The 13,056-nt window shown below is 44.7% G+C and overlaps 1 protein-coding gene across 1 annotated transcript in view; it reads right to left on the bottom strand.

Annotated features, from left to right (window-relative positions):
• The window catches only part of LOC126095338 (myrosinase 1-like), a 162,808-nt gene extending 157,035 nt beyond the window's left edge, over positions 1-5,773 (bottom strand). Inside the window, exon 1 of the mRNA XM_049910143.1 lies at positions 5,596-5,773. Within this exon, the coding sequence (XP_049766100.1) occupies positions 5,596-5,764 (169 nt within the window). The 5' untranslated portion in view covers positions 5,765-5,773. The remainder of the gene's footprint in view (positions 1-5,595) is intronic.
• Between the last annotated feature and the right edge of the window lie 7,283 nt (positions 5,774-13,056).

Genomic DNA, 13,056 nt, shown 5'->3' with positions numbered 1-13,056 from the left:
TGCATATTGTATGTTAAAATCGCATGCATATTTAACGATGGATGACATATTATCAAGGGAGATTATGCAAGTGCACAAATTTTTTAAAATGTTTATTGTAACAGTCTGAACTGCAGCTGAGCTGTTGGAGAAAATATATAAAAATATGTAAATTTCAGTGAAAGGGAACATTTTCAAAACCACGTCTTTGAAGTGCAACCATTTTATAAAAGTGAAATGATAGAAAGTAGAGACAAATATAAAACAGAAAATTTTGAAATGTGGTACCCAAAAAGAGACTAAATTAAATGGGGCGTCGATGAACTAACGAAGAAGCGTTGTATGGACTAGTAGAGAAAAAAAACTTTGTGGTAAAACTCGAATAAACACGTTTTAGGATAGATACCGAAACGTCAAGAATTGTTAATTTGGAGACGGAGGGACATGTAAGAGGTAACGTTGCGACTACGGATGTAATTTACAGCAGATAAGCAAAGTTGGTCTTGAAAAGAAAAACGAAATCCACTGGCGTAACACGATACTAGCACTTCACAACAGCAATTTCTTGTTTCTGGGGAATAATTATTGCGATCAGAGGTAGTGGTTAGTGCGTGATGCAAACAGCTAAACTGAATTCAAGTAGAGAGATATGTAAGCAGGCAGAATATGGCGCTGCGGTCAGCGTAGCCTATGAAGACAACAAGTGTCTGGCTCAATTGTTAGATCGGTTATTGCTGCTACAGTGGTAGGTTAACAAGATTTAAGTGAGTTTGAAACTGATGTTATAGTCGGCCCACGAACCATGGGACACAACATCTCCGAGGTAGCAATGACGTGGAGATGTTACCGTACGATCATTTCACTAGTGTACTGTGAATATCAGGAATTCGGTAAAACATCGAATCTCCGACATCGCTGTGACCGGAAAAGATCCTGTAAGAAAGGAACCAATGACGACTGAAGAGAATCGGTCAACGTGACAGAAGTGGAACCCTTCCACAAATTGCTGCAGATTTCAATGACAGGTCCCCCACAAGTGTCAGCGTGCGAACCACTCAATGAAATATCATGGATGTGAGACTCCGGAGCCGAAGACCAACTCGTGTACTCTTGATGACTGTACGAAACAAAGCGCTACGCCTCGCTTGGGCCCGTTAACACCGGCATTGTGCTGTTGATGTTTGGAAACATGTCGCCTTGTCGGACGCGTCTCGTTTCAAGTAGTATTGAGGGAATGAATCCATGAATCCATTGACACTGCATGTCAGCAGGGGACTGTTCAAGCTGTTGGAGGCTATGTAACGGTGTGGAGCGTGTGCGGTTGGAGTGATATGAGACCCCTGGTATGTCTAGATCCGACTCTGTCAGGTGACACGTACGTCAGCATCCTGTCTTGGTTCAAATGGCTCTGAGCACTATGGGACTTAACTTCTGAGGTCATCAGTCCCCTAGAACTTAGAACTACTTAAACCTAACAAACCTAAGGACATCACACACATCCATGTCCGAGGCAGGACTCGAACCTGCGACCGTAGCGGTCGCGCGGTTCCAGACTGTAGCGCCTAAAACCGCTCGGCCAACCCAGCCGGCGAGCATCCTCTCTGACCAGGTGCATCAATTCATGTTCATTGTACGTTCCGAAGGACTCGGGGAATTCCAGCAGGACGATGCGAGACCCCACACTTCCATAATTGCCGGCCAGTTTGGCCGAGCGGTACCAGGCGCTTCAGTCTGGAGCCGCGCGACCGCACCGGTCGCAGGTTCGAATCCTGCCTCGGGCATGGATGTGTGTGATGTCCTTAGGTTAGTTAGGTTTAAGTAGTTCTAAGTTCTAGGGGACTGATGACCTCAGAAGTTAAGTCCCATAGTGCTCAGAGCCATTTGAACCATTTTTTGTTGTTCAGCTAATTATTGTTAAGTGTAAGCTACAAATGAAATGCTGTTCCTGAAGTCGCGAATGCCTCCAGAAAGTATTGAAATATAGTAACTTATGTTATTTTTTTCTCGTGTATAAAGGGCGTTAGCTCTGATTGTTGCCAGCATCATATTTAAAGTACCAGGGATGCAGGTTGCTAGCCTTACTTGCCCCAAGTCCCATTGGGTTTTACCCCTAACGGCTGAGGGACTAACCGGTGGATTTGGTAGTCTTTGCCGTATGAGCACAAAGGTGACCACGACTCAGAATATGTCCGAGATGCCCAGCCTTATTCCAAAGTAACTGGTATCCCGAATGTCGGGACCACTTACTTGGACACTCATACGTTGCCCGTGGTTCATGAACTAGGACATGACTACATGAACCCACACCATGAACCATCCATCAGACTGGACAAAAGCAGTAATCACACCAATCTTTAAACATTGAAATAGAAAAGATTGTAACAACTACAGAGGTATCTCTTTAATCAGCGTTGTGGGTAAAATCTTCTCAGGTATTGTTGAAAGGAAAGTGCGAGTGTTAGTTGAGGACCAATTGGATGAAAATCAGTGTGGGTTTAGGCCTCTTAGAGGTTGTCAGGACCAGATCTTTAGCTTACGGCAAATAATGGAGAAGTGTTATGAGTGGAACAGGGAATTGTATCTATGCTTTATAGATCTAGAAAAGGCATATGACCAGGTTCCTAGGAGGAAGTTACTGTCTGTTCTACAAGATTATGGACTAGGAGGCAAACTTTTGCAAGCAATTAAAGGTATTTACATGGATAGTCAGGCAGCAGTTAGAGTTGACGGTAAATTGAGTTCATGGTTCAGAGTAGTTTCAGGGGTAAGACAAGGCTGCAAACTGTCTCCACTGTTGTTCATATTATTTATGGATCATATGTCGAAAACAATAGACTGGCTGGATGAGATTAAGATATGTGAACACAAAATAAGCAGTCTTGCATATGTGGATGACTTAGTTGTGATGGCAGATTCGATTGAAAGTTTGCAAAGTAATATTTCAGAGCTAGATCAGAAATGTAAGGACTATGGTATGAAGATTAGCATCTCCAAAAGGAAAGTAATGTCAGTGGGAAAGAAATATAAACGGATTGAGTGCCAAATAGGAGGAACAAAGTTAGAACAGGTGGACAGTTTCAAGTACTTAGGATGCATATTCTCACAGGATGGCAACATAGTGAAAGAACTGGAAGCGAGGTGTAGCAAAGCTAATGCAGTGAGCGCTCAGCTACGATCTACTCTCTTCTGCAAGAAGGAAATCAGTACCAAGACTAGGTTATCTGTGCACCGTTCAATCTTTCGACCAACTTTGATGTATGGGAGCGAAAGCTGGGTGGATTCAGATTACCTTATCAACAAGGTTGAGGTTACGGATATGAAAGTAGCTAGGATGATTGCAGGTACTAGTAGATGGGAACAATGGCAGGAGGGTGTCCACAATGAGGAAATCAAAGAAAAACTGGGAATGAACTCTATAGATGTAGCAGTCAGGGCGAACAGGCTTAGATGGTGGGGTCATGTTACACGCATGGGAGAAGCAAGGTTACCCAAGAAACTCATGGATTCAGCAGTAGAGGGTAGGAGGAGTCGGGGCAGACCGAGGAGAAGGTACCTGGATTCGGTTGAGAATGATTTTGAAGTAATAGGTTTAACATCAGAAGAGGCACCAATGTTAGCACTGAATAGGGGATCATGGAGGAACTGTATAAGGGGGGCTATGCTCCAGACTGAACGCTGAAATGCATAATCAGTCTTAAATGATGATGATGATGATGTATAAAGGGCGATCAAGAAGGTTCCGCTTGATGGCCATAAAGTCCAGAATCGGTACGCCAGTCAGGCAAAGTCGCACTGAGTACTCAGACAGTCGTCCCGCCGGCGCGTCACGTTGAAGCTCCTGCTGCGTGAAGAAGTCCGTAACTGCCTGCTGCTCTGCTTCCTCGCCCGACAGGAATCGTCGACCCTTCAAGGCTTTTTTTAACGGACTAAAGGCGTGAGAGTCGCATGAGGAGAGATGAGGACTACCGGGCAGGGGCTCGAGTGTACCCTACTTGAGTTGGCGTAACTTCTGATTCACGACATTTGCGATGTGTGGATGCGCGTCGTCACGAAGCAGCAGCACCCATTGCAGCAGCGTTCTCCATTACTGCTTTTCGACAGACTTGCTGTCCCATACACATTCTTCATTCTCCAATGGATGTCTACCGGTGTTTGGCCTTCGGCAGCACGTTGACCCTCTTTGGACCCATTTGAATAAAGTCCCTATAGTTCACACTTCCGCATTTACTCCACGCGCTACTACCTTACCTACCAGTTGATCAAAAAGTCAGTATACATTTGAAAACTGAATAAATCACGGAACATTGTAGATAGAGAGGCACAAATTGACATACATGCTTGGAATGACACGGGGTTTTATTAGAACCAAAAAAATACAAAAGTTGGAAAAAATGTCCGACAGATGGCGCTTCATCTGATCAGAATAGCAACGGTTCAGTATTGCATTTCTGCGTAATGCGACAAAATGCATTTCTTTGTATATCACAGACACGCAAAAGACATCCATCTGCTTTATGTTCGAAACTAAGAACATATGGAGCTATAGACAAAGGTGCTTTTTTGGATGTTCTTTGCATGTGACAAATCAGAAAAACGTGACAGTCTCTGTTTCGGAACATGCAACCTGTATAAACCAGCTGTGACTCTGCCAGAAGCAAATAACGTTTCCTTAGATATCCAAATTGGCAGGCTTCCTTTACTACCATACAGAAGCTTATAAGGAGTGAGAGAGATGGAGAGGAATGGAAGAGTGGTAAGGGCGTAGAAAAGTGTGTGTGTGTTTATGGAAGAGAGAGAGAAACAGAGAAACAGAGAGCGAGAGAAAGACAGGTGCTGCTACAACTGCAATTTGGAAGTCAGTTTTATTGCTGACAACAACAACGATAAGATCTGAGGCCCAGATGAAGAAAACTTTATCGGTTTTTCAAATGTTTGATATGTTTGTCAAACATAGACCGCGGTGGAAGGTTTCAGAGGAATATTAATTGCCCTCAAATTTGATACAGACACCGTTTGTAGTAACGTTTCACTTCGAATGTTAAGGGAGAATCAGTTTTCCTCACTGCATTGTGTGAGAGCATATGGGAACAAAGCAAACGGAGGACCAGTGGCAGTTACCAAAACGGCAGAGGTGTTGCGTCTTTCCCAGCCGTACATTATGCAGGAAGACATAATAAGGTAATCAATATTCTGCACACATCTTCCTCATTGTGGTATTTCAATAAAATTTCATTAGATTTTCATGGTTTTATTTATATATAAATTTTAACCATCCCCTGGACTGGCGTCTTGTTTTTTCTTTATATCCAGCGATAAAGTCAATGCAAGAAACGTTTTGTCTGCATTTATAGCCATCTCCACTAGTTTCAAAATACTCCACGACAGCCTGACAGCTACTTCGAAAATGAAGTCCAATTTGACCATCTTTGTTGGTACGTCTGGCATCTTGTTGGATGAAGTGATAGATAGAAAAGAGTGAATCTGACAAAGAAGCTTGATCGTTACGGGGGGCGTTCACTAAAAGCTCGAGTTCCTTATCCAATTTGGTATGGGATAATAACCCTTTTTATTTTTTCCATTGTTTTTAGTTTTGCAGCACGTCAGATCGTGACTCACCATCTGCGTCCCAGGCGCCCTCGGTCTGGTAGGCGGCAGTGGAAGCACCGAAGTAGAAGTCGTCTGGGAACTGGTTGGCAGCCCTGCGCGACGCCAACGCTGGTTGGGGAACTCCGTGCAGCACACTCACTGCGGTCAACACCGCAACAAGTAGCGCCACTCGCTGCATTTCGTGCAAGAACAGAGTCCGCTACGGCCTGACAGTTCAACGGCGTTTATATATTAGTCACACTTGCTACCTGAAGCCGCCTCTTTCAAGTGGTTACAATTCTGAAAAAAAGGGTACTTAGATAATCGGAGAAATCATGTGAGAAGTGTCACCTGATTCTATCTCGATAGCATACAATCTGCACGACGTTTTCTGATAAGATTGGACGCTGCTTTTGATGCTGCGAGGATAAATTAAAATGATTATACCTGCTGCGTTGGAGGAAGAAAAAATGGTTCAAATAGCTCTGAGCGCTATGCGACTTAACTTCTGAGGTCATCAGTCGCCTAGAACTTAGAACTAATTAAACCTAACTAACCTAAGGACATCACACACATCCACGCCCGAGGCAGGATTCGAACCTGCGACCGTAGCGGTCGCTCTGCTCCAGACTGTAGCGCCTAGAACCGCACGGCCACTCCAGCCGTCTCGTTGGAGGAAGAGTGAGGTGCCCTTCGCTACAGTAGATAGACGACTTCGACTATGTCGCCAGGCCTTCCACTGGCCGTCGGCGCGACATGCGAGCCCAAGAGGGGCAAAAGTCGTGCGGGCACTGGGGCGTCCATCTGTCACCGTGTAAGAAAGTACTGCGAGCAAGTAGAGGGCGGAAACTGACTACGCCGATTTAACTTATTTCTGTGTTTCGTTTGTTCGGGGCTGTAAGTTCCTCTCGTAGTCTTGTAGCTAACTGCACTCACTCCAGTAGTTGTGCACTCAAGGAGCACATAGTAGCGATCCCCCCCTTTCCAAACACACCACTCGATAAAATATGTAGCGACTTTTGAATCTGTCTCGCTCTTGACTGTAAATGCAACGGAGCTCCTACACTGGTCTTAATCACACCTGGCCTTTTTGAGATAATACTGTCACCGATAGTATATGTTGCGCCTTATATAATGTTAGAACGACCTATGCGGAGATCTGAAATGTGATAAATGCCACAACCGCCGATGCAGTAGAGTGTATGCACCTCGCGTCGTATCATCTTACCCAGCGAATATATGGTTCGGGCGCTGGACTATAATTTGCCGGCAACGGGATTTGTATTCCAGTCTTATCACCCTTATTTATGTCTTGTCTGCTGTCTCTAAATAAAACAAACTGATCTATAAGTTTAATTTCCACCTTCGGACAGTATTTGAAGAAACAGCTGGAGACGCTGTGTTACTTCTGATCTCGTTTGTATCATATTTACTCTGCAGGGATCTGTGACAATATTCTTGAACTTTGGCAAGTCTGACCAGTGTTAAGCCCTTCTATGTTGCCATACCTCATATGTGTTGCTACCATTTGCTCTCCATTCACAGTTCACACAGGCAGTCTTGGATATGTTTATTCCAAGCAAAGCGTTTCCAGAAACATGTCCTCCATGAAAATTCGATGACCACTTCAGTTCACTCACCAGAATAAAGTCGCAAGGCACGACTAAGTTTACTCGAAGTGCTGTAGCAAAAAACCGCCACAATACGACTGTCATTTCTCTGGGAATTAATCTGTGAGCGGTAGGATGTTTTTTTTAAGACGAAAGATACCTATTTTTGGTAAAAGGTGTCTTTCTTCTGGTTTATTCTGAAACTGACATCTTTCAGGTACACTCATCTGAGTTAATCTTGTTTCCGAGGTAGGTGAGAAATACCTCGATTCTTTGTGTAGATATATCTTACCCTTATTCATAACTGCTTTAGTGCTGATGGTTGTAACGTGTTGTGACTAAATTTTTACTCTTTGTCGTTTATGAGCTGCTTTTGTAGGAAATAACATACGTTATTCTGTGTAGCGAAAGATAATATAGTAAGTACAGTATCTAATATGTGATTCACTCCGGCTTTACAATGTGCAGAAATGTTACACTTGCTAGCAAAAGGCTGGAGAATCGCATCCTATTTCAGTAGTTGCCAATGATAGCTTCAGGGGTTGCAATGTGAATAAATCTCAGTACCTTCTCTCGTAGTCTTGTCGGTCCTACAGAAGATCCGAATTCTGTGAACTCTGAGTATGTTGTGTGCAGGTGGTCCACAGCAGTGTTCCGCAAGATGTTGGCCGCAGGGCATTGGTTTCCCGCCACAAACTGAATGGTGTGACGTGAACATTTACATGCTATTGTATGAAACTGACGGACTTCAATTTCATACGTACCATGAATTTTTAAATAAATTAAATGTAACTTACTTCCTTAGATTTCAAGCAATAAGCTGTACGTTTTGAGCCGTGCATGGCTCGTGTTCGCGGAATCTCTTACTTTACATCCTGTTTTTTTCGTGTTGCCACCTCGTTATGTTAGTTTCAATTTCTGTTGTCACTGAGTTGCTGCTTTGTCTCCCCATTAGCAGCAGCGGCGCTTATCGATATAAGCCCTGGCTTATTACAGGGTGTTTCAAAAATGACCGGTATATTTGAAACGGCAATAAAAACTAAACGAGCAGCGATAGAAATACACCGTTTGTTGCAATATGCTTGGGACAACAGTACATTTTCAGGCGGACAAACTTTCGAAATTACAGTAGTTACAATTTTCAACAACAGATGGCGCTGCAAGTGATGTGGAAGATATAGAAGACAACGCAGTCTGTGGGTGCGCCATTCTGTACATCGTCTTTCTGCTGTAAGCGTGTGCTGTTCACAACGTGCAAGTGTGCTGTAGACAACATGGTTTATTCCTCAGAACAGAGGATTTTTCTGGTGTTGGAATTCCACCGCCTAGAACACAGTGTTGTTGCAACAAGACGAAGTTTTCAACGGAGGTTTAATGTAACCAAAGGACCGAAAAGCGATACAATAAAGGATCTGTTTGAAAAATTTCAACGGACTGGGAACGTGACGGACGAACGTGCTGGAAAGGTAGGGCGACCGCGTACGGCAACCACAGAGGGCAACGTGCAGCTAGTGCAGCAGGTGATCCGACAGCGGCCTCGAGTTTCCGTTCGCCGTGTTGCAGCTGCGGTCCAAATGACGCCAACGTCCACGTATCGTCTCATGCGCCAGAGTTTACACCTCTATCCATACAAAATTCAAACACGGCATCCCCTCAGCGCCGCTACCATTGCTGCACGAGAGACATTCGCTAACGATATAGTGCACAGGATTGATGACGGCGATACGCATGTGGGCAGCATTTGGTTCACTGACGAAGCTTATTTTTACCTGGACGGCTTCGTCAATAAACAGAACTGGCGCATATGGGGAACCGAAAAGCCCCATGTTGCAATCCCATCGTCCCTGCATCCTCAAAAAGTACTGGTTTGGGCCGCCATTTCTTCCAAAGGAATCATTGGCCCATTTTTCAGATCCGAAACGATTACTGCATCACGCTATCTGGACATCCTTCGTGAATTTGTGGCGGTACAAACTGCCTTAGACGACACTGCGAACACCTCGTGGTTTATGCAAGATGGTGCCCGGCCACATCGCACGGCCGACGTCTTTAATTTCCTGAATAAATATTTCGGTGATCGTGTGATTGCTTTGGGCTATCCGAAACATACAGGGGGCGGCGTGGATTGGCCTCCCTATTCGCCAGACATGAACCCCTGTGACTTCTTTCTGTGGGGACACTTGAAAGACCAGGTGTACCGCCAGAATCCAGAAACAATTGAACAGCTGAAGCAGTACATCTCATCTGCATGTGAAGCCATTCCGCCAGACACGTTGTCAAAGGTTTCGGGTAATTTCATTCAGAGACTACGCCATATTATTGCTACGCATGGTGGATATGTGGAAAATATCGTACTATAGAGTTTCCCAGACCGCAGCGCCATCAGTTGTTGAAAATTGTAACTACTGTAATTTCGAAAGTTTGTCTGCCTGAAAATGTACTGTTGTCCCAAGCATATTGCAACAAACGGTGTATTTCTATCGCTGCTCGTTTAGTTTTTATTGCCGTTTCAAATATACCGGTCATTTTTGAAACACCCTGTATCTTTGCTGACTGCTGTTACTTCCCGGTTATCAAGATTTCGCAGTTAGTTCGGATCTGCCAGTGAGTTGGGAGGCGTTAGCAGTGCAGTTCCGACCTGACAGTATTTGACTTAGGACGCGGCAGAAGTTCAGTCGGGGCGCGACTGCAGTGAGGTCCAGACAGCCATGACTCGCCCGACAGTTGCCGATACACATCACTTGAGTGTGAAACACCTTGGTTGGACGTCAGTCGGTCGCCTTGTCGGACGACGTGTGTGTTGGCTGGCGATGGCTTATGGGTTGCCCGCATGTGCCGACTCGCGATTCGTCCTTGTTATTGCACAGTCGCTGACGTTAGTATTATCCAGTCCTTCGTGAAAGTGTTCGTGAAACTGTGTTCAGCTTGTGATGTCGACTGCTCAGTTGTTTTAGTGCTGTCTCCATGCTGATGTGTGGCAGTCGGTCGGTTGGCGTGGAGCAGCGAGAAAATCTCTGCGGGGCGTAGTTTGGCTGGGACCGCTGGTGGTCTCTACACAATGTGGGAGTGGGGGCTGTTCCCATTGCTACTAGAGCCGTGGCTCACCGACTCTGGACACGAAATTTGAGTTTGGATTTAATTTACCAGCATGTCAAGACTGCTCACATTGTGCCATTTGGTTCTCGCTCTTTGCTGTTGGGACATTCCCGTGAGCAACAACGGGTGTGTTCGAGGTGGCAAAGGTTCAGCTGCTGTCCGGTGGAGTCTAACTGTATTTGGTTATTTGCAATTGAAGTGCACCAGCGGAATTTTCGGCCTTGTGGCTGTTAACGTTCCGGTTACCTGCCCTGGCCATTGACGTAAATTTAGGCAGTGTCCTTTCCTCACTGTGTTGTCGCTGTCCAGCATGGTGTGTAGTTTTGACAGCTTAACGTATGCTTCGTTGTGGGCTTCCATGCGTTTTACGTTTGCATTGACTTCCCAGTTGTGTGCTAGTCGAATGGAGCGCAAGTTGTTGACTGTCTCTTGGTTGGGTTGTTGTCGGATCGAGAATGGTTGGGCTGACTGCCTGTCTCACCTAACGTTAGTATTTCGAATGCTGCCCGACCCCCAAAATTTCTGAGTGCCGTTAGCTGCATTGCTTTTTCTTATTTTCTGTTGTGTGTATTTGTATGGCTCATAGCCGATGGTCTTGAATTAAAGTCGAATTGTTTTTAGTGGTGTTTTACGTCATGGGTCTTCAGCCACTTTATAATTAAAATCCCTTACTTTTCAAGTGTTAGATTGTTTGGGACCTTCAGCCCAACTTTAGGTAAGGTTTTGTTGTACAAATTTATTTTACCTTGAGTTTTAAGTCATGGGGCCTTCAGCCGTTTTTAAATTAAGGATCTTTGTCTTTCGAGCATCAGACTGTTTGGGACCTTCAGCCTAATGAAGATAAGGCCTGCTGCCTTGTGGTTTTTTTATTTAATTTTACCTTGAGTTTTTAATCATCGGCCTTCAGCCGTCTTTAAATTAAGGTTGTTGCTTTACAAGTGTTCGATTTTTGGGCCTTCAGCTAAATTATAGAACTTACTTAACGTGAGGCCTTCTGCCTTCTACATATTCTGTTTGGTGTCTGAATTTTGAGTTAATGGCTTTTAGCCGTGTTTTTAAATTAAAGTGGTTGTGCCCTTAAGGCATATGATAGTACGGCGTATTCAGCCGATAACTAAGTTTAAGAATTTGTACTGTAATATTCGGTCAAATAAATAAAGTTATATGTTTTTGAGTGTAACTGACAGCCGCTCATTTTGGCCCCTTTTCACGGTTCCAACTACCTGCCCTGTCGTGCGGGTTTAGCAGGGCGTTTTACTTTTATTATTTAATTATCAATACATAGAAATTACATGTAAATTTTCTACTCAATATTGCTGTTATCTTAATTGTATTTTCGTCTGTACACTGCTCCGGTTGTGCCACTGTAGTGCGTTTAAAATAAGTTGTCTTTTGACAGTTCGGTACGGAGCGAGTGGAGGGAAGCGTAGTTGCCGGCGTGTGTTGCGCGCGCCAGTTGGTGACCGCAGTACAGTGCCAGTCATATTCGCCGCGGCATCTGGCAGGATCGCTTCACTGCGTGAATAGCAGGCCGGCCGATCTGCGAACTTTCTCTTATGGTTTTTGAAGAAACTATTCCGTAATAAACTCTCATTCTCCCACATTTCATAGTTTAATTCCACAGCTTCGTGATGAACCGCCGTTCATTCCGTTCTCTGATGCTGGCGTTGTATCGCACAGATCCACTAGGTAGTGTGTCTGTGCCTGGGTCTCAGCGAACGCCTGCACCGTTATTTACCCCCCCCCCCCCTCCCCTCGTCTATCCCCCTGACTCGAGCGTTCACAACAGCCAATAGCGTGTTTACAGCGTGTTTACTTCTGCAAGAGCAACACCTTAGCTGCAGAGGAGCGACGGATCGTACAGTATCCTCGTTTCTTGATCCATTGAATTTTCCTCACTGTAATGTTTCTTGGTGCCCGCAGCTCGTGGTCTCACGGTACCGTTCTCGCTTCCCGAGCACGGGGTCCTGGCCTCGGTTCCTGGCGGGGTCAGGGATTTTCACCTGCCCCGAGATGACTGGGCGTTGTTGTGTTGTCTTCATCATCATCATTCATCCCCGTTACGGTCGGAGGAAGGCAACGGCAAACCACCTGCAATAGGACCTCGCCTAGTACGGCAGTGCGGGTCTCCCTCACGTACCCCTACACTCTGTCAAGAAGCATGGACTTCATTTCCAGTGTCTTTGTGTTTTACATTCAAGCATTCTATATGTGAAGTGGAAGTTATTATCGTGCACTTTTATAACAGAATCTGGTATTGGATCTCTTCGATCTGGCGCCAACATTTACGTTATAGCCACGGTGCGATTTGTGCTTCTGCCAGTGGGAGGGGGGGGGGATGTGTTAGGGGGTTAGTAGAATTATATATGTTACTAGCTTGGACCGTAGCGTTACGCATGGTTAAACAGCTATTTATAAATAGATGTTAATGCCGAAACTCACTATTCACCGGTATGAACTATCAGAAAAGCCATCCCTTGTTATATCTTTAAAAGTACATTACAGGTAAAGCTTATTTACAAAATTATCTACATACGGGTACAGATATACGAGGGGAATTCGAAAAGTAGAGGCACGTTTGTGAAAAGCTGTACTTATTCTGATGATAGAAAACTGAAACATATTAATAGCATTAATAGTAAGACTTATTAAAAACTTTCAGTGTTCGGCTCCACAAATTTAAGTTATATGTAAAGTTTTACTCCAGTGCGTGGGAAATAAACATCCCAGGTTCGGATGCATAAACTAAAACCAGAGGAGGGGATGGTCTGATGCAGTGGGGGGG

The sequence above is a fragment of the Schistocerca cancellata genome, chromosome 8 (assembly GCF_023864275.1).
Source record: "Schistocerca cancellata isolate TAMUIC-IGC-003103 chromosome 8, iqSchCanc2.1, whole genome shotgun sequence".
Classification (NCBI taxonomy): domain Eukaryota; kingdom Metazoa; phylum Arthropoda; class Insecta; order Orthoptera; family Acrididae; genus Schistocerca; species Schistocerca cancellata.
Note: the sequence above shows the minus strand (reverse complement) of the source record. Positions and strands in the feature narration are given on the sequence as shown.